General features: G+C 36.5%; 1 protein-coding gene and 1 long non-coding RNA gene across 2 annotated transcripts; both read right to left on the bottom strand.

The window, feature by feature from the left end:
• Positions 1 to 2,602: 2,602 nt before the first annotated feature.
• LOC133853820 (uncharacterized) lies at positions 2,603 to 2,994 on the bottom strand. The gene is made up of 2 exons (XR_009896752.1): positions 2,931 to 2,994; positions 2,603 to 2,819 (listed from the first exon to the last, which is right to left on the bottom strand). It is a non-coding gene; the product is annotated as an uncharacterized LOC133853820 (long non-coding RNA).
• Positions 2,995 to 25,317: 22,323 nt separating this feature from the next.
• Positions 25,318 to 25,800, bottom strand: LOC133853996 (RING-H2 finger protein ATL64-like). Its single transcript, XM_062290020.1, has one exon. It carries the CDS (start codon positions 25,798 to 25,800, stop codon positions 25,318 to 25,320), a length of 483 nt encoding a protein of 160 aa, XP_062146004.1.
• Positions 25,801 to 27,482: the final 1,682 nt, after the last annotated feature.

Below are 27,482 nucleotides of genomic sequence, written 5' to 3'. Positions count from 1 at the left end.
GATTGGCGCCTCTCCCACATATGCATCCCCGCATGCATATTCTACTAGCCCATGGTACTCTTCATCTCTCGTCCAAGCTGACTCAAACTTGAAACCCTTTCGATAATTCTGTCGCTCCTCTTGAAATTCATTGAAATGGACTAAAAGAGGATTATGATCTGAGGAAGAAGCTACAAGAATAGTTACTGTCACATTAGGGAAAAAGAGTGCACCATTCTCGATTGGCCATTGCCCTATCCAACCGCTCCTTTGTGAAAGAAGCATCAGTTCTTCCATTACTCCACATATAACAAGGGCCAATATACCCCAAATCGCATAGGCCACATATTTCCAAAGCTTGCTGAAAACCTTCCATTTGAGATTCCCATTGAATGGCCCCTCCACATTTTTCCTTTTGCTCTACTATCTCATTAAAATCCCTGGCACAAAGCCAAGGAATAGGCTGGAAGATACGAAGATGTTTAAGCAAAGCCCATGACTCCGCTCTTCGAGCACTATCGGGTTGACCATAAAAACCAGTGAATCTCCATTGCTCAGTCCTATCCAAATCTTTCACCACTGCATTAATATGAGACTGAGAATAATTGTAGATGTCCATAAATTGTGCATTTGATCATAACAGTGCAAGACCCCTGCTCCGGCCCATGGGATTAACAACAAATAAACTTTCAAAGCCAAGGAGGCTTCGAATACGCTCCATAGATTTTTTAGAACAAAGTGTCTCCATGAGTAACACAATGCTTGGCTTCTTTTTCTTCACCAATTGATGAAGGTCCCGAACTGCCTGAGCGTTGCAAAGCCCTCGGCAATTCCAACTTAACAGATTCATTGTGGCTGGCGAGGCTGTTCCATAGCCTAGGGGTGTACAAGCGGTTACGGTAGCAGTAGCGGTAGCGGTTATTAGCTCATAACCGCAACCAGAAGGCTGGTTGCGGTTTTTATCAACCACCGGTTATCCGGTTATTTTAACCTAATTATTAACCGATTTTCACATATGTTGAATTTTTCAATTTTTTTTTTTTTAAAAAAAAATTCAATATTTGCATTCAATTACATCATTTTTTGTCATAAAAATTACATGTCACTCTGCTAATTTCTAGAGTGTCCACTTCACTCCCTTAAGCAACAAGGAGTTCCTAGCTTAAGTGCTTAACTAGAAAAAAGCATTAATTCGCAATATAATAAAAGTATAAACTGTACATGCATTGTAGAGCAAACCCAATAGCCATAGGCTCTTCAATTGGGTGTTGATTGGGTCTTAATCCACAAGGCAGGCCAATGGAACATGCCTGAAAAATACGAAAGAAATGAAAGCCAGCAATTAAATTCACACTTACCCGAACTGCTGGTTATCTTTCTGTTCTTTCTAATACACATATTCTCATAGCCGAAGATTACCAGAGATCCAACTTCCACTCTTTCATGTCGTAGTTAAACAAAAAAAACAAGAAAGCAATATAAAGACAAACAATATAAGAAAAATCCTGGATATAACATTAATAATTTCAAAATACATGCCTTATCATTGGTTTCTGCGCTTCCGAGTTCACTTCACCCCTGGAAATGATTACCATCCCTAGTGCAGCATTTGGCTTCACATTAAAAACCAGGCAAACATACGAAATTAGGTAAGATTGGTTAGCAAATAATACATAGACAATATAAAATGAGTCAAAAATAAAGAAAAAGTCGTTAAAAGGTATATATAGTAAAATCGGTTGCGGTTATTCCGGTTGTTAACCAGTTTTTCGTATTTAATAATCGATAACCGCAACTAGATACTCAGTTATTCGGTTGTGGTTATTTTCGATTTTCCGATTAGTAATATTAACGGTTATTAGCTGTTACTTTTTTTCCGGTTAATAACCATCCAGCTTATGCACCCCTACCACAGCCTCCGCCATCGCCAAATATTGAGTAGAAACCAAAGTTTACTTCCTTCCCTTCTTTTTGCCAGAGCCACACCCATCCAAATTTTGGGAAGTGAGAGTCGAGGATTTCCGCTTACCCATAACAACCAGGCCTGTGCCACTACCGAAAATCCTCTTTTCTTCACTACAAAAAAAAAGGCATTTCTTGACATTTATTATGTGTCAAGAAATATGTATTAAATGTCAAGAAACAATTCTTGACTTTTAATTCCTCACATATCTCTAATGTCGCAGCTTTGTAGTCAAGAAAGTTTATTTCTTGACATATAACTTATGTGTCAGGAAAATTTCCTGACACATAAGTTATGTGTCAGTAAAATTGATTTTCTGACACATGATATATGTGCAGGGAATTAATTTTGCTGGCACATAAATCATGTGCCAAGAAACTCAATTTTCTGGCACATATATATGTGCCACGGAACATAATATATGTGCCATAAAATCGTGTTTCATTGCACATGATTTATGTGCCACTAAACCTTAGTTTCCATTAGTTTACTGGCACATATATCATGTGCCAGGAAAGTTGATTTTCAATTTAAAAAATTTGATTATACTGGAATTATTCCAATATAATCAATTTTTTTAAAACCTTATAAAATATATAATCAAAATTGACAAATAACCAAGGGAAAACATATTATATATTTAATTAATATAACAAAATAGCATCAAACAATCCCAACTATTAATTAAGAAACATCCAAGTACTATACTAGTTGTTACAAAAAATTAATATGATCAATCCCATAGTCATCAACAAGCTACAAAAGTATTTAGTTAGATTTTTAATCAATCCGGACTGTGTCTCCCCATTCCTGAAGGTGTATATCCCAAGTCCTTGCATTTTGTCTGCAAAATATTCCCCAACATGTATTCTCATTCCTGCATTTTCATATGTACTTTATCATCAGTAGTTTATCATTCTCTGAAAGATGACTTGTATGGAAGATATCGAGAGAGAGAGAGAGAGAAAGAGAGAGAGGGGTAACATACCGATGGAGTTCGAGGGAGGAGATCGAGTCGATGAGGGCAGCGCTGCATCCGGAGAGAGAGAGAGAGGGAGGATCAGTACTGAGATGGAGAGATATGAGGGGAAAAAAGATTGAAAAAAAAAAAAAAAAACAAATAATGCTACTTACAGGAGATGAGGGAGAGATATGAGGGGAAAAAATTGAAAAAAAAAAAAAGAGAGAGAGAGGGGTAACATACCGATGGAGTTCGAGGGAGGAGATCGAGTCGATGAGGGCAGCGCTGCATCCGGAGAGAGAGAGAGAGAGAGAGAGAGAGAGAGAGAGAGATCAGTACTGAGATGGAGAGATATGAGGGGAAAAAAGATTGAAAAAAAAAAAAAAAAACAAATAATGCTACTTATTGGAGATGAGGGAGAGATATGAAAATTGAAAAAAAAAAAAAAAAACAAATAATGCTACTTACGGGAGATGAGGGAGAGATATGAGGGGAAATGGAGAGATATGAGGGGAAAAAGAGCAAAAAGATAGGAAAAATTTATATTAATGCGTACGTGTGCATCAGTTAGTAAAGGAAAACTGATTGAATCGTGAAAACAGAATTAGAATTAGGCGGGCTTTTAATTTTGCCAAAAATATTCATGGCATATGTCTAAATGTCAGGAATTTAAAATTATATGACATTAAATTATAATTTTCTGGCACATATTTAAAAGCCACAAATTTTTTTATAATTTTCTTGACCAATAAAATTATGTGTCAAGAAAGTTTAACATTCCTGGCACATTGTGAAATGTCAAGAATTTTTTTCTTTTTTCCTGACATTTTTTGACAATGTGCCACAATAAAAAATATTATCTTGACATTTATATAAATGTCAAGATTAAAACGTGAAGAAAGACATTTTTTTTTTGTAGTGCTTCCTCTTCCAGGTTTGGGTGGGACTGGAAAAAACTGGGTCCTGAACCTCCACAGTTGGATTAGACATGGAATTTGTAGAAAGGTCCTGCATGGGCACATGGACCACTGGCTCGTCCAGCGTACACTGGACAGGCACACTAGGCTGAACTTTGGAACCAGGCCTAGGTGCACATGTGCCCATAAGAGGAGAGGACACATCGCCCTTGCATGAGAACACTTCCACTTTGCACGCAGGCACTTGGGTGAGTGTCACGTCACATATCCCAGCTGGAGCCAAAACATGCTCCTTTAAAATAGGTGCTTCATGATAGTCCTCCTGGATGTAGCGATCCATCAACGTGTCAGTTGAAATCAAAGAGTCCCCCACTAAGCAGCTCTCCTTTTCCTTCTCAACCACTACTGGTTGCCCGAGATTTTCTCCCCCCAAAAAACCTGGTGCAACTAAAACTGCACGTGGCTGATTTTGTGAAGTAAATTGAGGACCCCTATCGTATCCTCCTGATTGTAATCCGCCATCTTCACCGGAGGAACCCGCACCTCCAGCCCCAGATGTACCGGAAACCTTCTGTCCTGCTTCTGCCCCTTTAGAGGCCCCCATCGAAAATCTACCCCTCTGGTAGCGGAGATCATCCGCTAGCAACCAAACCCCCCATTGTTTGACAATCACCTCTCCATTCAGACGGAAACCGCCACTACCGTTACACTTATTCTGTCCGTGAAAGATCCTACCACACCAGTAACAAAACTGAGGAAGTTTTTCGTACTTGAAAGATATCCAAATGGACTTGCCATTGATGAGAAGGGCCCGACCTCGTTCCAGTGGTTTAGTAAGATCAAGAAAAATTCGAATCCGTAAACATCTCCCCCAACCGATTATATCACCCGTAACATTCACCTCTTCCACCGTCCCTATTGTACTCTCGATCCGAATCTCCACCTCCTTATTCATGCACGTAAGTGGCATGTCATGCACCTGCACCCAGAACAAAGCCTTGGTGATGTCCATCTGTAACGGAGGAGTGCTATTCTCAACCTCCTTCAAAACCAAAACACACCGGTCAAAGAGCCATGGTCTACCATCCTTCACACGTCGTTTATCTGACTCATTAGCAAATTCTAAAAGCCACATATTCTCATATATTTCTTTACAATTAACAGACTCCAAGGTCCTCCACAGCCGCGACATCATAACCTGAAAAGCATCCTTCTGAACCCGACGATCAGAAAGCAATCGGCCAAGCAGACATAGCCCACTCTTTGATCTAAGATCGGCAGTATCATCTTCAGTGATAGTGATCCCAAGTTTTTCACCATTCGTCAATGTCATAGCATCGCAAAGGTTATCCAAAAGATCCTCCATTGGAAAACCTTAACAAAGAAAAAACACAAACAAAAACACAACAGCAACGGAAGCGCACACACCACAAAACCGAAAAGAAACAAACACATAAACTCCCAGTCCAAAACAACATGAGACAAAAGCTTCTCAAAACTTTAGTTATTCGGAAGGAAAAAACTTAGAGAGAGGCAACTCGAGTTGGCAAATTCCTTTTACCAAAGGATGAATACAAATTTCAATCTATAAAGTTTTAACTGTAAAATCGTTAATATATTTGGGTAAGTGAAGTTTTTTCCGTTTTTAATTGTAGAATTAAAAAAAAAAATCTGATTTTATTTATATGGGTCAAATAAGTTGACCCGAAATTGATTAAAAGTTTGAAGTTCTAACCGTAAAATCGTTAATACATCAAGGGTAAGTGAAGTTATTTTTATTTTTATTTTTTCTGGTTTTTAATTGTAGAATTAAAAGATTTGATTTTATTTATATGGGTCAAATAGGTTGACACATAATTGATTAAAAGTTTGAAGTTCTAACTGTAAAATCATTAATACATTTGGGCGGGGTAAGTGAAGTTTTTTCCGTTTATAATTGTAAAATTAAAAAATCTGATTTGATTTATATGAGTCAAATAGGTTGACTCAGAATTGATTAAAAGTTTAAAGTACTGGTAAGTGAATTTTATTCCGTTTTTAATTGTAGAATTAAAAAATCTGATTTTATTGACATGGGTCAAATAGGTTGACCTGGAATTGATTAAAAGTTTAAAGTTTTAACTGTAAAATCGTTAATATATTGGGGGTAGGTGAAGTTTTTTCCGTTTTTAATTGTAGAATTAAAAAATCTGATTTTATTTATATGGGTCAAATAGGTTGACATGAAATTGATTAAAAGTTTGAAGTTCTAACTATAAAATCGTTAATACATGGGGGTAAGTGAAGTTCTTTTTTTTTTTTTTTTTTTTCTAATTTTTAATTATAGAATTAAAAAATCTGATTTTATGTATATGGGTCAAATAGGTTGACATGAAATTGATTAAAAGTTTGGAGTTCTAACCGTAAAACATTTTACATTGGGGGTAAGTGAAGTTTTTTTTTTCGCTTTTAATTGTAGAACTTAAAAATTTGATTTTTTTTTTTTTTATATGGGCCAAATAGGTTGACCCAGAATTGATTAAAAGTTTAAAGTTCTGGTAAGTGAATTTTATTCCATTTTTAATTGTAGAATTAAAAATAAATAAATAAATAAATAAATAAATAAATCTGATTTTATTTATATGGGTCAAATAGGTTGACCCGGAATTGATTAAAAGTTTGAAATTCTAACTGTAAAATTGTTAATACTTTGGGGGTAAGTGAAGTTTTTTTTGTTTTTGTTTTTAATTAAAGAACTAAAAAATCTGATTTTATTTATATGGGTCAAATTGGTTGATCTGGAATTGACCTAAACTAATCAATTCGGGTCGGCTTGAGTTCGATAATACAAACTTTTAATTTATTAATTTAATGTTGAATTCCTATCAAATTTGTGAAGCAGTCAAAAATTTATAGATTGAAGTGCACCGTACGGTGGAAAAACATTGAACAGGACACACCACTCACCCTAGCGGCCAAAGCAAAACAAAAAATCTCCTTTGTCATTCCTTAAGCCACCAAAACACAAACTACACTTGTTCTTGAAAAGCTGCTACCGCCTAAGACTACATAAACAACAATTGATTGAACCTATTTTCGCTTGTTATTTTCAAATCACAACGAGGGATGTAATTGTGAATGTGAATACGATTGTTAACAATATTCGCACCCACATTACGTTGTTATTACTTTTAAGTATCTGCATCCACATGGTTATTAAATGAGATCATTATTTGTTATCCGCATATGAGGTAAATGGCATTTTGATCGAGCCTTATTAGAGTATCTAATACGACCTATTTTAAACGATTTTAGAAATAATTTAAAACTGTTTTTAGTGTTTTGGATCTGTTTTAATTTTTTTTTTTTTTTTTTTAAAGAAAAACCGAATTATCTAAGCTTTTGAGGAAGTTTTGGAGGCTGGCCGGTATTTTCTACTCAATGCTATATATATTGGATTTAGAAATTAATTTTATATATAAAAGTTGATTAACTAATATGGACATCTCCAATTAAGAAAAATACTATAACAAGAAGAAAATCTTTACGAAAAACATTTCTTAAATCATTTTGATAGGCCACAACGTGTGAGGAGGCCAAATCCCAAGTTTATTCAACAAAATTTGGCTGCAATTTGTTCAAATAAATTGGATCAAATGAATAGTTAACAAAAGAAATCATTTCCGGAAAATACTTAGTAAAACCTTGACCCGTACGTGGCAAAAAATACAACAAATTAATAATCAAGTTAAATTTCAATTTAAAAGAAGAATATCTCGATCAATATAACTTCATCTTATTATTCAACCCAACCTACACTGAAGAGAACATTAAAGAGGAAAAATAAATAAATAAATAAAATACTTAATTAGGACGTACATGGCCATGGCCCTCCAGGACCCCCAAAGGTGAAGGCATGCTCAATACTTGGATCCTGCCCATCATCAAAATCTACAAGAAAGTAACATTGTTGACGAATATCAAAAAAAGAATGCACCATTTTGATCTTAATGTCAACCATTTGGTAGTCTGCGTTCACTGCTTGAACCCGTGAAAAAAAACCCGCTCGCTTGGGAAAGAAGTCAGGACTAAGACCGTTTCCCATTGGTACTGGAATTTGTACATCAGGAGGGGAAAATGCTACACCACCATATCGAACATAAGATGCTCCGGTAGCTAAATGAGTGAATATCCCCTTGGGCCAGTATCCCAATTTGTTATTACCAACGATCAACCACCAATTTCCAGTTGATTGATCCTACCAAAGATGAAGAAATACAATTTCAATCATTTTTTGTATCTTTGTTATTTATTACCAAATATGATGAACTCGTGTTACCAAAAAACCAGCTTTCAGAGATTGATAGCTATCAACGTACTATACTTAAAAGGCACTAACGAAATAGCGAGTAATTGTTAACATTAACAAAAGTAAGAAGAGATGCATAATTAATTACCTGGTTAATGGTGATATTAACACCGTATTGTTGTCCATCGTAGACAGAAATATTAGAAAAAGCTCCACCGAGGGTAAATCGAGGATGAACTTGTACATAACCTGGACATAGTGCATTGTGACAACCACTTTTTTGATAGCCATCTGCCTGCATGTACGTTGATATCATGCATTCATGTTCAAATGGATTCATTTAAGGGCATCTTTCATATATAGTTAAGATAAGACAAATTAAGGGATTGGAACAAGAAAATCAATTCGATCTTACAGTCCAATATGCAGTAAGTCGTGTGCGCTTGTCACCATATAACTGAGGATGAACCTATACATAAATAACATTAATCTATCATAATTAATTAAGGTGAAAATGCGAGGAAATTAAGCATTCAAATTAATGTATATATGAAATTAATGATGACTTACTGCCCATCCAACTTCTATGCTGTTTGTTTCCGCTTCGGATCCATTTCGAACCCATATTTGAGCTTTACTGTATTGACCGTTTACTTCCACACGTGGATTATTAACCGTGATTATTGCACTTGCTCCATGGTAACTCCAAAACTCCGTTGTGTTAATACTTACGGACTAAGTCAAGAATTGATGTCATGCATATATGGCCAGTTGAATATAATTAAGTTAATGCATTGGATAGATATCAATATTAGTAACATTATGGTGCACTGCATGATCAAACAAAATACAAGATTTTAAGCCTAAGATTCAACAATTAACTATCATCACTTTTTTTGTCCAACTCTAGATTATATTTTGAATGGACTTAATATCATAATCTTGGTTTCCAAACTCAATATATATATATATATATATGTTTGTGTGTGTGTGCACGTTAAAACTTACATATTCGCCGGGTAATTTATATGCAAATGTGTGAAAGCTTCCACCATTAAATTCTGAGAAAGACCTCAAATGAGTTTGGCCCTCAATTTTAGTTCTATGTATTGGTACCATTCCTTGTGGGCAACTGATATCCACAAGTTGGCTTTCTGAGAAAACTTCGTTTGTCATCCTTTCTGTTGAGAAACTTGGGTTCATCTGCATAATTAGTAAAATATGATCAATTTTCTGGAGGAGATCGATAAAAGTAGAAGAAAAGAATGTTGAAAGAATAAAATATATTTGCAATTACCTGAATTTTGTGATTCTTGAGCAAAGGATGATCAAAAGCAGGCTGCTTATATATATCCACACAATCAAACTCACCAACATCACCTGACTTCACATGGAAACAACAAATTAAAAATCTAATAACAGTTTCCTCATTAATCACACTCCAAAGTTTACATGTTATGTAGTATTGCATTGAATAAACTTATAAATATTTGTATTCTAAGTTTTTTTTTTTTTTTTTTTTTTTTTTTAAACAGCCACCCACAGATCTAGTCTAATTTTAAGTTTAGTTTGAAATTTTCTAGCTGGGTGGCCTGTGAGTTTTGAGTGTTGTGGGTATGTAGTTCCTTGTGGGTTTTCTTGGGTTTTTTATGTGGGCTGGTTGGGTTGCTCTTATGTATAATTCCTATGTATTTAAGGGCATCTTACGCTTTTTTTTAATGAAAATTTTTTACTTAGTTTTATTTGAATTTTTTTTTTTTTTTTTAAAAAAAGTTGTCTATTCCCTCAAGAATAGCTATTACTCTTTGCAAATGAATAGTTATTCTCTTGGAATAGCTATTTTCAGGAATAAGTCATTATCAAATAAAGGAATAGCTATTCCAATGAAATAGTCTTTCCATTCCAATGACTTATTCTGTGAACCAAACAAGGTGTTTAGTTTTTTTCTTCTTCTTCTTCACTTTGTCACTTGAGAAAAAGGATATTGGCATGTGTTTTTCATAAATGTTTGAGTACCTCAATTGGGTTGATGACTCCTGGCGCATCGAACATGCTTGTTCTACCATCAACTCCACAGCAGCTAAAAGTAACACTAAGAATTATTAACAGAAACAAAGCCATTGTACCAATTGTCCCACAGAGTCACAGATGATATCAAAAGCTGAACTGAGGTGTGTGTGTGTGTCTATATATATATATGTGTGTGTGTGTGTGTGTGTGTGTGTGTTTTGAAAAAATCACGGTGAATTGATCATATTTATCATTTTACTATATTTAAAAGATTGTTAATTTTTTCTTTATTCATTGTATTTAATTTGATTCCATATGAGTTAACATAATTAATCTTAATCATTTAATTTTAAAATAATTGTGAAAATTTTAAAAACTCTACCATCATGAGATCATTCTAAGAAAACGGAAGGATCCTAATTAATCATCTAATTAAAGAATATCTCTGCGTAGTTCTCTCCTGATTCTAGATTTAAATTCTCATACCAACAAAGAAAATTAAGCAAAATAAACGGGTCTTCGTATGGAAATATGTGTGGCATTAATCTTAAATTCTATGAGATTTGTTTCCTATTTATATTAGAAAAGTCTTTGTTATTTATGAACGGGCTCGAACAATTCATATATTGTCTCCGTTCCAAATGAAAATTTCTTAACCGTTTTAAAATTAAACATTTTCCTTATACAATAACCTTTTAATTGGAAAGGAAATCTAAAAAAAGAATGGAAAACGAATAGGTCAAGAAATTAAGAACCTTTACGGAACCTTGATAACCTCCAATTAGGTATCGTTATTAAGGCAGCATATTGGAAAACTTTTCCCTTAATTTTTAAATTTAACAAAAATAATCTTCATAATCTTTGTTTTGATGAATATTTCGAGAAGAAATCGAATACAAAATATTCTTTTTGACCATACTATAAGAGAAATCAAAAGATCATAAATATATATTAGCATTAATTACCATAGTAACTCGCAAATAAATTATAATTATTACCTCTAGCATTACCATACATAGTAATTGACAAATAAATTATAACGATTACCGAATTAGAACCATTTTCTTGCGAATTAGGCAAAAACGAGGGGCAAAATTATCTGAATATTAATATTGAGACGATTTTGCCCCTCTTTTAACACTACCTGGCTCATATCTATTTCAAATATCCTATTCCATTTTTTTGTAAGAGTTTCTGCAACCCAGGCTCTTTGTTATTTATGCTATTAAAAATGACATAAATCTTTTACAAACTTTCTACAAACCAATTTTTTAAAGTGATGTGTCCTTAGCACGTGAGAATTACATTTTTTTTTTAATATATAGCATATGCTTCTTACATAATTTTTTTTGGACAGAAAGAAATTTCTTACAACACACATATAAGATTGACATGTGTTCCTTGACATGTGAGAATCACATGTTATTTAAATAACATGGGCTTCTTACATGCTTTTTTAATAACATTAATAAAAAAAAAATATGTGCTTCTCATATGCCAAAGGACATATGTCAATCTGATATGTGGGTTGTAAGAAATTTCCTACAAATCAATTTTTAGGAAATTTCTGTTCCCTTTTTTAATAGCATTAATAAAACAACGTGTTCTTCTCACGTGCTTAAAGGACACATGTCAATCTTATATGTGGGTTGTAAGAAATTTCTATCACTTTTTTAATAGTTTAAAGGACACATGTCGCTTTTATGAAATGGTTTGTAAGAATTTCCTACAAACCAGTTTGTAAGAAATTTGTGTCCACTAAAATAGAAAGCAAGTGAGAAGAAATGCTATTAAAATGATTTTTATTTTTGCACCAGCCATTCTCAGTGATTTTTTTTATTTTATTTTTTATTTTTACATGTGAGATCTCTAGTGATTTTTTTTCCGGAGAAATCCTACTCAACATTCTCTTTGTTGTCTTGTTTTAAATATTTCCATTTTAAAAAATAAAAACAAAAATAAACAATTGGATATGAATGTGCCTCACAGCCTCAAGATGAGAATACTTGAAGATGGACAACAGAAAATGTTGAAGGCAAATGATATAAAAAAGAAAGAATTTATATGATAAAAAGTGAAAATGTTTTGTTTTGTAGTGGATTTTGTTATTTGATTAGTAATAAAAAAAATGATTAATGCGATATAAAAAATGAAAAAAAAAAATGTATGAATGTTTTGAAGTTGAATGTGAAAATTAGGGGAGATTGTTGTGTTGGTTATCAAACACACCCTTTGCTACATAAATTTATGAACACGGGCCAACAATAGATATATTGACAACTCCTTACCCCTCCCTCACTTTTCTCGATCTAAAAGAAAAACAACTTTAATACATTCCAACTTTTTATATCACATCAATCACTTTATAACATTTTTTTTTATTTTTTTTATTACATCAATTACTTTGTAACAATTTTTTTAAAATTTTTTTTTTATCAAAATTTCTTATTACTTTATATTACATCAATCACTTCTCATTACTATTTAAAAAATAAAACACTACACAATGTTTATCAAACGAGAAATGACTTTATTATTATTATTATTATTATTATTATTATTTCTTTTTATCAGGTTTTCTGTTTCTCTATCTAGAATTGCCCCTAAGTTAATCATGGTTCTTTTAACTATCATTACCCTTTACGAAAAGCATTGCAACCATCGTTCACAAGTAGATGAAGTCAAACTTTCCTAGAACCCTTCTAGCTAAATCTGTATGCCTATGCAGTTTGGGGAAAGACTCTAGGAAACTAATTACACTAGTCAAATCGTGCCCTGTTAAAAGAGAATCAAGCAAGATATTGTCCAAAATAAAAGATGCAAGATATCCCAAACGATTCCCTTAACTGATAATACCCTAGCTTCATCTCCAAATATGCTTCCAATTGACAACACAAAACAAAGACTCTAAAGCATTTTAGATGGAGGCCTCAACCTCCAAAGATGTTCACAAACACTTTGATGTAGCGCAAGCGTATAGAAGTGAAGAGAATCTGTGTTCTCAAACACAAACATTCAACTCGCAAGTTAAAGAGGAAAAACAAACTTTCATTCAATAATAATCAATCATCTCTTTCTTCTTACATAGCATCCCTATTTATAGTGAAGCCCTAGTGGCTTGTAAATGAATAAAATAATAGTAAAAGATATCATCAAATCCTCATTAATGAGAGGGGATTTGATGGACAAGGTAATCCCATGATTTAAAGAAAAGTAAGATAAGATAATTAACAAAAAATAAAATATGGAAGTCAACAACTCTTCCATGATTTCCGCACAAAAATCCCCAAGAAATCTGCTCGGCTGTTCCTCCAGGAAATCTGCTCGTAAGCCAACTGTCCCTGATAGCCTTCAGTTTATCTTAACCACAAGGAGTCTCGGTTAATTGCCGAGTAAGACCGATATGTGGTTCGGTCATTTAGGTCTCGGATATTAACCGAGGCAATTTTTAACTCCTCTTGGCTATTTGCCGATCCAAAATCCCCATCTCGGATATTGTCCGAGATAATGCAATTAATGCTCTGAGGCGCCTCTTCGGACTGTCCTACATCAGTCTCCCCTTCTTCAAGAAAACTCATCCTCGAGTTGGAGTCATCATAAATTGGATCATCGGGATGGTAGGCAAATAGGTCAACCACATTGAAAGTGTTGGAAATGGCCATGTCCTCGGGAAGTTCCACCACATAAGCATTATCGTTTATCTTCCTCTTAATCCGAAACGGCCCATACTTTCGGCTCTTCAGTTGGCCATAGGTTCCGGCCGGAAAGTGGTTCTTGCGCAGATGCGCCATCACCAAGTCACCTTTACAGAAAATCTTTGCTCTCCGCTTTGAATCAACAGCATCTTTGTACTTGTCATTCGCCTGCTCCAGATTCAAACGTACCTTTTCATGGATCTGCTGCACTCGGTCAACCATATGCTCGGCTGCAACATTCAACCCCAGAAGCTTCGGAAGGGGAACCAAGTCAAGGGCATGCTTCAGAAGTTTGGCGTAGACGACCTCAAAAGGTGACTTGCTTGTGGATCTGTTGATCATACAATTGAAGGCGAACTCCACTTGAGGAATGTTGATGTCCCATTGCTTCGGTTTGTCTTGGGAAGCACACCTAAGCATATTTTTGAAAGTACGGTTGGTCACCTCAGTCTGTCCGTCAGTCTGCGGGTGACAAGTGCTGCTGTAATTGAGAGAGGTGTCGAATCTCTATCAAAAAGTCCTCCAGAAGTGGCTAAGGAACTTCACATATTGGTCAGAAGTGATAGTCTTCGGCACACCGTGTAACCGAACAACATCTTGAAAGAAGAGATGAGTTACGTCGGTAGCATTCGAGGTCTTCCTGCAAGGAATAAAATGTGCCATTTTGGAGAACCGATCTACATCAACAAAGATCGAATTCATACCTCATTGAGTCCTCGGAAGTCCAAGCACGAAATTCATGCTTAGGTCTTCCCAAATGTTATCGGGCACTGGTAGAGGAGTGTAGATCCCGGTATTTTGTGTGCTTCCCTTCTCGGTTTGACACACAGGGCACTTCAGTACAAATTTGTCGACATCTCGCCTGAGTTGTGGCCAATAATACCGATCTGAGACCAATGAAATGGTTTTGTCCCGACCCACATGACCACCGAGTCCTCCTCCATGCAACTCCAGCATTATCTGTACATGTAACGAGGTTCGGGGAATACAAAATTGATTTCCTCGGAACAGATATCCCTCTTGGATGTGGAAGTCGGCACATACACTTCTTCCAATCTTATTTGAAATCCTCATCCTCAGCATATAGAGCCTGTAAGTACTCTAGGCTTGTTATCTTGGACTGTAATGTCACGAGTAAAGCTGAACATCGACTCAAGGCATCCACCACCTTGTTCTATTTTCCCGACTTTTGCTTCAGCACAAAAGTAAACTTCTGCGTGTTGACGAACTTCAAAGCTTGGTGATCACTGTAAGAACTAATTCCCAATCAATCAGGTCGTGTTCCCAATGCTTCAAGGCTCGGATCACCGCATAGAATTCAAGCTCGTAGGTCGTCCACTTCTTCCGAGCTTCACACAACTTCTCACTGAAGAATTCGACTAGCTGACCCTCCTGTGACAACATTGCCCCAATTCCTATAATGGAGGCATCACAGTCTACTTCAAATAGCTTCTCGAAGTCGAGCAATGCTTGGACTGGCGCCAATGATAGGCTTTCTTTGATAATGGCAAAACTAGCCTCTTGTTCATTTCCCTATCGAAATTGTCCTTTCTTTAGGCACTTGGTAATTGGAGCTACTAGACTGCTAAAATTTCAAATGAACCTTCGGTAAAAAGTGGCTAGGCCATGAAAGCTTAGGACATTTCCGACCGTAGTGGGCGTCGGCCACTCCCGGATGGCTCGAACCTTCTTTTCATCTACATGAATACCTTCGGCACCCACAATAAATCCTAGGAAGAGCAACTTGTTCGTGAGGAAAGTGCACTTCTTCATGTTGACATATAGCTTATTGGACCGTAACACGAGTAGGACTACTCGTAGCTGCTCCAAGTGCTCTTTAGCACCTTGGCTGTAGATCAAAATATCATCAAACTAAACCACTACAAACTTACCGATAAAAGGTTTCAACACCTGGTTCATCACTCGCATGAAAGTACTCGGTGCATTAGACAGCCCAAATGGCATCACCAGCCATTCGTATAAACTCTCCCTTGTCTTGAAGGCTATCTTCCATTCATCCCTAGGTCGTATCCGAATTTAGTGATAGCCGCTGCATAGGTCAAGTTTAGAGAAAACCTTTGCCCCAGCTAACATATCGAGCATATCATGTAGTCTCAAAATGGGGAATCGGTACTTCACCGTGATTTTGTTGATAGCCCTGTTGTCAACACACATCCTCCAACTCCCATCCTTCTTCGGAATTAGTAATGCTGGCACGACACAAGGACTCAGGCTCTCTTTGATCAAGCCCTTTCGGATTAGGTCCTCTACTTGATCTTGAAGAATCTTATACTCCTCGGGACTCATCCGATATTGGGGTAGGCTAGGAAAACTTGCTCCCGGCACCAAGTCAATTTGGTGCTGAATGTCCCTCAGGGGAGGTAACTCGGTCGATAATTCAAGTGGCGCGAGATCTCCGAACTCCTCCAGTATCGGTTTTATCAATCTCGGAATAACTGCCTTTGAATCCGACTCAACACCCTTAACTGCCAGGGTTAACATTGTCTCAGTAGTTTTTACTTCTTCCATAAACTGCACTCCTCCAAGGGTAAGGAAAGATTTTCTAATTGTCATTGTACCCTTTTGCACCGAAGCATTAGTTCCGGTAGGAACTAATATGATTTTCTTTCCATGCCACCAAAAGAGGTAGGTATTATCCCGACCCTTATAGGTGGTGTCTACATCATATTGCCATGGTTGTCCGAACAACACATGACACGCATCCATCTCCACCACGTCACATGTTACTTCATCTCGATAGGATTGCCCAATCGAAAAGGGCACTCGACAAGTATCCGTGACCTTCGTCTCTGTAATGTCAAAGAAATTATTTACTAAATTTATTATGAAGTAAATTAATGTAAGCCCACTTAGTGTGGTAAAATCACACTTAAGGATTTAATTTAGAAAAGTGAAGAGAAAATGGTAGAATATTATTAAAGGGTTTTTAGGATTAAATAAAAATAAGTCTAATTAGTGTGGTAAAATAAACAAAGTGTTTATTTAATCATATGGGCTTGTAAATGATAGCCCAAGAAAATAGAAAAAAAGATAATGTCTTTTAGACCCGAAGCTTGAGTTACCATTTTAGCCCATTTCACAATACTACACTTACTTAAGCTAGAGGGCATTTTTGTAATGCTGCTCATCCCCTTATCCTTTCCCCTTTGGCTCATGTGGACCACCCAAATCTCCCCATCTCTCATACACGTCCAGCAGCCCTTCCCTCTCATTTTTCCTTCTCTTCCCTTTTCTCTTTCACTCCATCACACACATGCATGCCCTCTTCATTGCCCTTTCATATTTTCTTCACACATACACATAGAGAGAGGGAGACCGAAATTGAGAGGGAGAGCCCGAGAATGAAAGAGATTCTGCCGAGAGAAAGAGAAGAAGAAGAGGAAAAAAAAAAAAAAAAGACGAGAAGAGGAAGAAAGATTCCGACCATGGGCTTCAGAAGGTAAAATCTTTAGCTTTCTTTTGTAATTTCTTGTTACCCATTATGTATTAAGCACAAAAATCATGTGGGTCATGAGAGATTTTCCTAGATCTGAATTTTAGGTTATATGGGTATGAGTTTCGATTTTTGTGAGATTCTAGTTGAGTTTTTGAGTTGTTTGCTAAGGGATTTTGTCTATGGAAGCTATACGGTAAGGTTTGAAGCTTTTCCATGTGGATTTACTATATCCTCTGATTTTTGAGCTAGATAATAGTATGGGTTGTTATGATGTTGGTTAAATCCAAATTTAGGGTCTGATTTGGGGTTTTTCATTGTAGTTTAAATTGGATTGAATCCCGATAATTAGATGAAGGGTGCGTTTTCCTTAGTTTTGATTTGTGTTGTTTTTCATGGGTATTTTTCTAGCACGACCAAATGGGTGTTCAATGAATGAGTCTTTGGGTAAGGTAGTTTTAGTTATGATAGTCTGGTATAGATTGTTGGTTGTTGATTATTTGTATGACTAATAGAGGGATTGATTTTAATATGTATAGGAGGATTTCAAGTATTTGTTAGGATTCTTTGTTATGGATCATTTGGGTGATTTGGTTATTTGATGAGGCTTTGTTTTAGTGTGGGGTTGATTATAAATTAGTAGGAGATTTAATGAGTATTGCTATGTGATTTTGTGGGAAATCTATAGGTGTCCCCTTAAGAATAAGGAGTTCATTTGGATATCTAGGGAATAGATTGTGAATTAATGGTAGAATCCCTCATTATAGTTTCATAGGTATGTTGACCATGAAATTGTATTAGGTTATGGTGATAAATGATAAGGTTTTAATCTTGTACTAATTGAGTGATGGGAGACCAAGTAACTAAGTAAAGGGTTTAAGATGGGTAGCAAGTGAATAAGTAGAAAATAGCTAAAATAAACTCTAGAATATATCTATGGCAATAAGTTTAAGAAATGTTAAAGTATTAAATGTTTGGTTTAAGATGAGAATGTCGTAGAATTGTAAATAGCCTAAAATAACCTTAAGACAACAAATATAAATTAGTAACATTATAGAAATATACAAATAGACTTCGAATTCATTTGTTAGTGTAATTTGATAATTAATACGTTTGCCTATGTGTTATAAATACCTAAGTATGTTATGGGGTTATACTTAGCTTAATAAGCATTCTATACATATATGTACACACACACACACACACACACATATATATATATATAGACCAAATACATTTAGTTAACTTAAATGGATAAACAAGGTATAAGGTTAACAATGAGAATAAGATATTATATTAATAAATAAACATGATAAGACACAAACCTATAACCAATTACTAATCTAACAATAGCTTAAGATATTACATAGTTTTAGAAGCGAGTGACGCGACGTATGAGCAAGTGGGTAGCTTTTGTGTCATAGAGTATAGAGTTCAATAGCATAGTCTAATGTTACCAATGTTTGCAGGATCATGTCCGGATTGGAGACTTTAATTGATTCTCCAATGTAGAATTCGAGTAACTAGAATCTAGTGGAAGTTCGAGTCAAGGTTTGATGCCTTCGAAGGTTTAAAATCTGTGGTGCTACAGTACAAGTATTTTAGACTTTTAATGTCTATCTCTCTCTATCTCAAATGGCTTTTGATGTTTCTAAAATGAAATTCTGTTAGTAATATGATGTTACTTTCTTATGGGTTGATGACTTGATGTTGCATAACTTTCATTGAAGAATTTCTCGCTGTCGGCCCTCACAGAGTGATGATTTTATTGATGAATTTATGATTCCTAATTCTGGTGAACGACAGTGATGATTCATTGATTTTATATAGAAATGTGTTGAGATTCTTGAGAAAGGGTTGAATTTTGAGGTTTGAATGTGAATTACTGTTGATTCTAATGTGGGTTTTGTTTTGTTTACTTTAGTTATTGATTTTGATTTTTACTTTTTTCCATTTATTGGGTTGCATATGAATGTTACTCCTCCTGAATCCCTCCACACATTCTTGTGTATGTTTTGAGATTCATTGATTTGCCGGTGAGATTGTTTATCATTTCAGATAGTTGGTGCAAGCCAACCATCAGTTTGTTAAATTTACTGCTATCCCATTTTTTAGAGTCAATAAATTGCCTATAATGGGTTTCAAGTAATTCATTTTTGTACTTTTGATCCCTTGTTAGGTGATGAAAGTATCTTTCGTTTTCTTCTTGTGTGATTTGCACACTAGCTGCAAGCCGATTGGCAGCTCCAACAAGATTATGCAAGGCTTTAGCCGTGATTTTTTCCAGCTGAAACAAGTGGTTGTTGATACTGTTAGTATTTTGGCCTCATTCTCTCTGGACAAAATCACTTGTGTGTAAAGATGCTGTAAACAGGGATTCCATTATTCAGAGCACTCTCAGAAGACTCTACGCTGCTTAAAAGTTAGAAGAAATTCGGTTCCCTGTCAGCCGTCCGGACGACGTGTCATCCCGTCTGGACGCCCATTCTGTTCACTGTTCCATCCATCCAGACGACGTGCCATACCGTCTAGACACCCGACAGACCAAGCATCATCCGTCCGGATGACATGATTTTCTGTCCGGACCCTGTACTGTATCGAGAAGCTTCTGTTCCAGCTTGCATCTGTCCGGACGTCTCAGCAGCCCGTTCGGACGCCTATCAATGATCGATCAGCTTCAGATTCTTTCCAAGTTCATAATAAGGGAAGATTGATACAACTGTCTGGATGATGTGGTTTCCCGTCCGGACGAGCTAATATATAAGGCAAGAATCGCAATTCAAATTCAACCATCCAGACAACTGTCAGCATGGTCCAAACGTGCGTGCAACTGATATGGAAATTGCCGATTCGACTTCAATCATCCGGACGCCTACCCCCCATGGTTCGGACGCGCGTTTATCAGATATGAAAATTGCGTGTTGAAGAATTTTTGTCCAGACGTTCATCCCCATGGTCGGGATGCGCGAAGCCTTATATGGAAATTACTTGCAGCGGACGTGCGACCGTCCGGACGACAGTGTCTCACTGTCCAGACGCGGCTCTCAAACAAGAAAGATTTTCAGCGAAATTCTCGAAAAATCCTGTCACACTGTTGTCCGTCTGGACGGCCCAGGTTCACCGTCCGGACGGTGTCCGTACATATTACTGCAGTCGCCCATTCTGCACCTTAGCCTATAAATAGAGGCTCATGGGCATTGAGAACTGCAAGAATTCGGTATTGAATTCCACAAGTGCTCAGAGAAGTAATTTTGAAAGATTGTTGAGCTGATTAGTTTCCTCTGAAGCCATTGCAAGTGTGCTGTTCCTGTGCTACATCTGAAATATATCTTAGAGGTCGGCTCTAAAATAAAGGATTCCATTGAAGATCCCTTCAGGTAGGAGACCTGGTTGGGAGGCATTCGTGTTGGGTTACACGTTAGAGAGCAAGGTATGACCACTGCATCGGGTATATGTGAGTGTTACTATCTTTTATCTAGCTTTGTCTTCTGAATAGTGGATATCTTGGGTTTGGCTGCTCCGGAGTAGTTTTTCTCATCTTGAGTTTCCACTTCGTCAACAAAAATCATTGTGTTATTTATTTTCCGCATTATTATTTTTTGCACACTATTGCACACACTTGCCGTTTATCTTAAAAGTCAATTTCATTTTTCAGATACGATTGGGACTTCTAACCAAGTTATTAATATTATCAAACCATTCATCTTTAGAGTCGTAAGTAACCAGTTCCTTTTTGGGAACTGATTGGTATTCAATCATTTCAATGTCTTTAGACATTAAAATTCACCAATACTTCGTTTGATTCCTTCAGCAGTGTTTTGAACTTATGTACTCTCTATATTTTGGGGGATATGGTTTGACAAATATATTGTAAGTATAATCAATCAAATCTGATTGATTTATTTGTAACATATTTGATCACATTGATTAATTACCATACTTATCTACTCAAACCCTCCTATAAATAGGAGTTTGTTGTATTGTGAAAGCATCAAGAGAAATAATAGTAAAATATAGTTATTTGAGCTTTATCATGTGGACGTAGGTCATAAATCAAACCATGTAAAATCTCTTGTCTCTTTTTTATTATTTCGCTTTATTTTATTTTAGCATTATGTCTTCTTTCACTTATGAAGTTATCCTTCGTAATTCTTTAACGGAATCTTCAAGTTTCTTGGCGATCTAGAGAATTTTCTTCTCAGTACTGTCGCTTTCATGCTGCAAGATACTTATCTGTTGATTAAGTGTCTTAACATTTTATTTTATTGAATCGTTTTGTTCGATAATTTTTTCGATAAGTGATGTCGTTAAGAAGTGTCTTGTATTTGGGCACCTTGTTCGTATTGTTTACAATTTTCTGAATAGCTTCTCCAAATTTACTAGGAATTTGTTTATCAACGTTCGTTATCTTTTAAGAGATGTCTTTAACTTAATTTTTTGGTGGTGAAGAGTTTGTATGCTTTTTGCTGCTGCAAGCAGTGTCCACATAAGAAGTTAATATTAGCACTTTTTTTTAAAAAAAATTAATATTGAATCATGTATACCGACTATCTTTAAACCCATTGCCATGCATCTCATTGTTGAAGCTCGATTTGCCAAAAGATCCACAACCATGAGATTCTATAGACTGATACCCACAACTTGCATGGCTATGCCACCATGGCTGAGGAGATCCATGGTTGCAGGTTCTTCTATTGTTTTTTTAATTTTTCATTTGGGGAGCATAATTAAAGTCTTAAAGTTAAAAAACAAAAAAAAAGAAAAAAAAAAAAAAAAAAGAAAAAAAAAAAAGAGACTACCTGACACCGAAATTGTGACATGTTTTCCCTTAAAATATTTTCTTTTTTAGAAAATTACCGTGTGGATAGTACTTCTCTTTAATAAGTTGTAAGAAGAGATATGGATAATGACATTTTGCCTTCACGGGACAGGGGAGATCTCACAAGTTTGGGAAACCTGGGGGAGAGGAAGGAAATCAAGGCTTCCTCAAGGCTCCAGGAACCCGGATCACGCCAGAAGGGGAGGGGGAAATGGAAGATATACAGATGGGTATGGAAGATTCTATGGAAAGTGTAAAACAGGGAAAAGATAATATGGTAATAGAAGTTAGAGGGCATTCACCAATTCGGGGCCTTTGCAGGAAGAAAGGCATAAATACAGGAGGCACAAGCCAAGGGGTTTTAAGAGAAATGTTATACATCTCAATTTTATTTTTTTTATTTTATTTTATTTTTTTCCAAAAGTTGATTATCAAATGATATGTCACAATTTCATAAAATTATGGCACATTTCTCAAAATAATGGGATAATTGCATTGTTGGTCCCTGTGGTATGCTATAATTATTTTTCACTCCTTATGGTTAAAAAAGTGCATCGGAGATCCCTGTAGTATGCAATAATTACGTTTTACTCCCTGGGTCGATTTTTCGTCCACCATTTTGACGGAATCTGTTAACCCTACACGTCAACGCCACGTGTCGCCAACAAAAAGGCGATACGTGTCTATTTTAATAAAAAAATATAAATAAATAAACTTATTTTTTTAAAAAAAAAAACCAAAAAAAAACAAAAAAAAAACAAAAAAACAAAAAAGGCAGGCCAAGGGGCCCTAGCCAATGGGGGTGGCCGCGCGCCACCCCTAGTGGCCGCGGGGGGTGGCGCGCGGCCACCCCCAGTGGCCGAGGGTGGCCATTGGGCCCCCCTAGTAGATCTAGGGGTGGCCCGAAGGCCACCCACACCCAAGCCATTGGGGGTGGCCGTGCACCACCCCTGGCCACTGGGGAGGCTGCGGCCACCTCCAGAGGTGGCCGGGGGTGGCACGTGGCCACCCCCAGTGGCCGGGGGTGGCCATCGGCCCTCCCCTAGTAGATCTAGGGGGTGGCGCCGCGCCAACCCCAAGGGGTGGCCTAGCCACCACCCGCAACCACTGGGGGTGGCGTGCGGCCACCCCCATTGGCTAGGGGTGGCCCCCACCCCTTAGCCTGCCTTTTTTCTTTTTTCTTTTGTTTTGTTTTTTTTTTTTTTTTTTTTTAAAAAAATAAGTTTATTTATTTTTTTAAAAAAAATTATATTTTTTTATAAAGATGGACACATGTCGCCATATTATTGGCGATACGTGGCGCTGACGTGTAGGGTTAACAAATTCTATCAAAATAGTGGACAAAAAATCGACCCAGGGAGTAAAACGTAATTATTGCATACTACAGGGACCTCCCATGCACTTTTTAAACCATAGGGAGTGAAAAATAATTATGGCATACCACAGAAACCAACGGTGCAATTATCTCCAAAATAATAGATCACATGAGATTGTGACACATCATTTGGGAACTTTTAGAATAAAAAATAAATAAAAAAATAAAATTAGAATGTCTATTATTTTCGGGTTTTAAATGTTATTTCCAAGTTTGCAGTTGAGCAAATTTTGGAAGACCTCAAGACGCCACATGGGGGGTAGCCATACGGGAAAGATTGAGAGATAAGGGTGAAAAGACTAAGGAAAATAATTTTTCTACACACACCACCTTACATCAATCGTATACTAAGACACATACCCGTTTGAAAGTCCCTCACCCCTCCCCTTCCCTTAGGAATATTTTTTGAATGATTGGAAAATAGAATTGATGTGATATAATTAAAGTTCAAATAATTTATATGAAAGCGAAAAAAAAAATTTGTATTGTGGTGAGTTTTTTATTTAAAAAGTAATAAAAAAGTGTTGATGTGATGATATAAAAAGTGAAAAAAGTTAAAGAATGTTTTGAAGTTGATATTTTTTGGGAGAAGTGAAATAAGGGAAGGGAAGAGGAAAGTGAATTTTAAACGGGGCCATAGGGTGTGGGTCCTATATACATGAATCTCACACCCAATGTATTTTGGTGTAGATCGAATTGATATAGAATAATGTGATGTAAAAATAACACATCTAAAATATTAAAAAGTCTGTCATTTTACAACATGCTGATGTGGAAAAAACATTTGAGTCAGTCCAAAAGTCCACAGAAGGGCACGATTTATGAAAGCGCAGAGGAGCAGATAAGTGGGGAATAATATAGTAATAGAAGTTAGGGAAGAAATTGAGGCAAAACCAAGTCGATCTGAGGCTGTGGAAGCGCAGAGCAAGGGGCGATGAAGGGGATGGTATAAAGGAAGTGGGAGTATCAATTAAAAAAAAAAAGAGCCTTGAAGAGGACGGATCTTATCTGCAGCCTAGAGCAAACAATATCTTAAAACAACTGGAAAATTAATGTATTCTAAACCCATAAATCTGTTAATCCTTTTCCACCTACCCTAACCCAATTCTCCATTAAATCATGCACACCAAATTAAAAATAGAACAAATTTTAACCTTATAGCTAGGAGTATTCTTCTTCTTCTTCTTCTTCCCTACTATAATCACAGATCTTATCTGCAGCCTAGCTAGAACAAAGGAAATTAAAATATACTAAACTCATAAATTTTTAATCCATTTCCACCAATCCTAACCACAAATTCTCCACTAAACAGCACCTAAATTAATTATAGGATCAATTTACCCTTATAGCCTATAAGAGTATTCTTCACAGCCCCATATATAAAAGCAACCTAAACTCAAGATTTATATGCTAACACAAAACCATTAATAAACCTTATTTTTTATTTTTTACATCTAAACTCGTACACCCAAGTAAATCAAAAGTATAGCAGTGCCAAAAATAAAGACATTTAACATAGTAAAAGCTCAATTAAACGAAGGCAATTTCTTTTACTCAAAGATGTTAATGTTATCAGTTAATCACATACTCAATAGAAAGTATTAAATTTAAGCAAACAAAAACATACATATATATATAAAACAAAATAAAATCACAAGGTCTGACGACCCAAAAAGCACTTGATCATGGTCAACTTTGTAAACCTCCGCAACTTTCACTTTGATCTTCGACTTCAACTAGAATCGACTCAAAAGTAAAACTTTGAGGTGAACAGAAATTCCTAAAACTAAATCAGAAACATCTGACAAACAAAAAAGCAAATAATATTTAAAGCCCTTTGAATTTCCTATTGTTAATTATGAGACTCCATGTACAGGTGAGACAGGCTTACGGCAAATGGGACATATTGTGTTCCTGGACAAGTGCTCTCCTATGCACTCGGAGTGGTAGACATGGCCGCAAGAGCTTAGCAAAGTAAGCTCGTTCCCATCATCATAGTCGCACAGGCACAACGTACACCTGTCCTGTTGGAAGGGTACAGCGCCAGCGGAGCTGCCAGGGTGGTAAATGATCTTCGAGAGTCCCTCAAGTACGATATCAGGTTCAACCGCACCACTAATCTGTTGCATTTCTACCTCTTGCACTCGGTTGTGGTTAGCTTGACCATGACGATAGCGGAAATACAGGCCCAATAGGCAGACAATGACGATGAAGACACAAATTGCCCCAATAATCGGTAAGAAAAGGCTATTGTGCGCGTGCCTTTTGTATTCGGAAGGAAACAATCGGATTTCTGGAATGTCTTCTAGGGAGGGGGAGAGAGCCGATGAGCCATGCATGCTGCTGGTTCAATTTGATCTCTAAGCTGTTGCCTTTTTTTGTAATATGCTTCTGATCGAATCACTGGTTTTGTATAATTTTGTACGTTTCCACCACCATAATAATACCACACCACCTATGAAACTGAAACCATATGCACATACATATATAGAAAGAAATGCTCGCCAAACCCTGCAGATCGAATGGTCCTCACACCCCCTATATATATACACCCATTATTTTCCTTTGCCACGCCTTCCATCTGATCACTGGAAACTCTGAGTTTTACGTACGTGGTGAACAGCTAATTATTGAGACTTAATGCTCATATAATATCTTTTTAATTCACCGATTTTATATCGAACTTTAAAACACATCCAAAACGTCATCGTATCATATATATATATAGTTTATAATATCAGTTTTCTTTTTTACAAAAGTTATCCTAGGTATAATTCGCTTTAACATTTTCAAAAAGTGAAAAAACGACAAAGTAGCTAGCAATCAAAACACACCCAAGTAAATCGAAAGTAAAAAAATCTCTCTCTGGCGATTTTCTTTTCCTCTGAAGGCAAAAATATCCTTTGAGCGTGTTACTGGGTTCGGCTTCCCTCCTCCCTAGTGGTTTGTGGTAGATTTGTTTTCTCAATAAATTTCTTTCTCTCTTTGGGCTTTGTCGGCTCTTTAGAGGTGAAGGGGTGGTGTTTTTTCTCGTCCTTTTCAGGATGGAGAAGTGGTATTTTCTCGACCTTTTTGGGTTGGAGAAGTGGTTTTTTTTCTCGTCCTTTTCGGGATGGAGAAGCGGTTTTGGGGTGTATCGGCAGATGTTTTCCCCGTTTCCAATTTTTGGTTCTCTTCCTTGGGGTTCCGGTCTGATTGTGGCGGCGGGAGTTTTTGGGCTTCGGTGAAGTGTTGATGCTGGATTGCTGGATTGGAACGCCACGCCGGCGCCGTTTTCTGTCGGGAGTCTATGTGTCGGCGTTGCTGGTCGATGGCCACGATCGGGTTGTTTTTTCATTCAGTTTTTGGGGTTGATTGCAGCAGTGGCGGTTTTAGGGTTTCTACTAGAACGGCGGCTTCGGGTGTGGAGGGGCTCGGTCTTGAGCGGATTTTTCTTCTCCAGTAACCTGGCTCGACACTTCCGGCCTCACCCGTCAAGGGGCCAAATTTCCGGTTCAGATCCGGATTGATCCATCCAGCGAGTCAAAAGGGGGAAGTGGGGAAATTAGTCGGCATGTGCATTTGCAATTGTTTTTTCTTTGTTTTAGTTTACTTGTTGTATGCAGCTGCTGGGTTGTATTTGTATATCAAAATCTAGGACTTCAAAGCTATTTGATAGCTTAGTTTGTGTGCCCTCTCTGGGCATCAGTAGGTTTTATTGTGTTAAAGAGGCATCTTGCTGTTTTGTCTAGATTTTTGAGCAGCTGTATTATGTATTGGTCTTAGTCTATTATGCCTGGGTGGAGGAAACTCTCACCGCTGTGCCGTGACTTTGTGTATTAGGAATTCTTTTAGAACCCTAAACATTTGACCTGCTGGTCTCTTTTATTTATGAGAAGAGATTTTCAAAAAAAAAAAAAAAGTAAATCGAAAGTATTGTAGTGCTAAAAATAAAGACATTTAAGATAGTAAAAGCTCAACTAAACAAATGTAATTTCTTTTACCTAAAGATGTTACTGCATGTTATCGGTTAATCACACGC

The sequence above is a fragment of the Alnus glutinosa genome, chromosome 13 (genome assembly GCF_958979055.1).
Source record: "Alnus glutinosa chromosome 13, dhAlnGlut1.1, whole genome shotgun sequence".
In the NCBI taxonomy this organism is placed as follows: Eukaryota; Viridiplantae; Streptophyta; class Magnoliopsida; order Fagales; family Betulaceae; genus Alnus; species Alnus glutinosa.
Note: the sequence above shows the minus strand (reverse complement) of the source record. Positions and strands in the feature narration are given on the sequence as shown.

What these genes read in the sequence shown, in the direction of transcription:
- LOC133853996 (XM_062290020.1), bottom strand. Translation starts at nt 25,800, where the DNA reads ATGCATGGCTCATCGGCTCTCTCCCCCTCCCTAGAAGACATTCCAGAA.